Consider the following 630-nt stretch of genomic DNA (forward strand, 5'->3'; position numbering starts at 1 on the left):
TTGGGATGAAGTTGGAGATGCAGCATCTCTTCTCCCTTAGAGTAACATTTTACATTTACCTTGTCTTACATTCTAGTGTTGCACAGGCTTACTTAAACCAAAAGAGGCTGGACAGCGAGGCGAGCCAACTTGAGCAGAATGCGACTAACTTCCAGCGTCAAACGTCTCAATGGTTGGGTCTCATCTCCTCTTTTACGGATTCCATGAAAGAAGTGGGGCATGTCCAGAATTGGGCGACCACCATTGAATCGGACATGAGGACAATTTCCACAGCTTTGGAATATGCTTACAAAGGTGAATATGGTATTAAGTATTAACATAGCTGATGAATTCATGTATTTCCAGTCTTTTCGCTTTTGTTATTCTTTTCCTTCATCTTTTGATGTTTTTCAAATTTTTTGGTAATACTTGTCTTTTTCCTTTTCTTGTTACTGAATACTTGTACAAATTATTTTTAAATTGTTAAAGACTTAATGGGATTGCCATTTTGTGTATTCTTCATATATTAAAGCAGAACAATTACCAGAAAGAGATGCATGTTATGATAGAAATAAATTGGTAAATACTGAGGATACTGTATATTCATCTTCTTGCCTGTTCTGGATTAAATTTATCAGCTGTTTTTATCTT

At 35.7% G+C, this 630-nt stretch overlaps 1 protein-coding gene across 1 annotated transcript in view; it reads left to right on the forward strand.

The window, feature by feature from the left end:
* The window catches only part of LOC119592859 (biogenesis of lysosome-related organelles complex 1 subunit 1-like), a gene marked incomplete in the record, with an annotated part of 5,448 nt that overhangs the window by 3,565 nt on the left and 1,253 nt on the right, over positions 1–630 (forward strand). Inside the window, 1 exon segment of the mRNA XM_037941754.1 lies at positions 77–294. Coding sequence (XP_037797682.1) covers positions 77–294 — 218 coding nt within the window.

Source organism: Penaeus monodon, chromosome 31 (assembly GCF_015228065.2).
Source record: "Penaeus monodon isolate SGIC_2016 chromosome 31, NSTDA_Pmon_1, whole genome shotgun sequence".
NCBI classification, from domain to species: Eukaryota; Metazoa; Arthropoda; class Malacostraca; order Decapoda; family Penaeidae; genus Penaeus; species Penaeus monodon.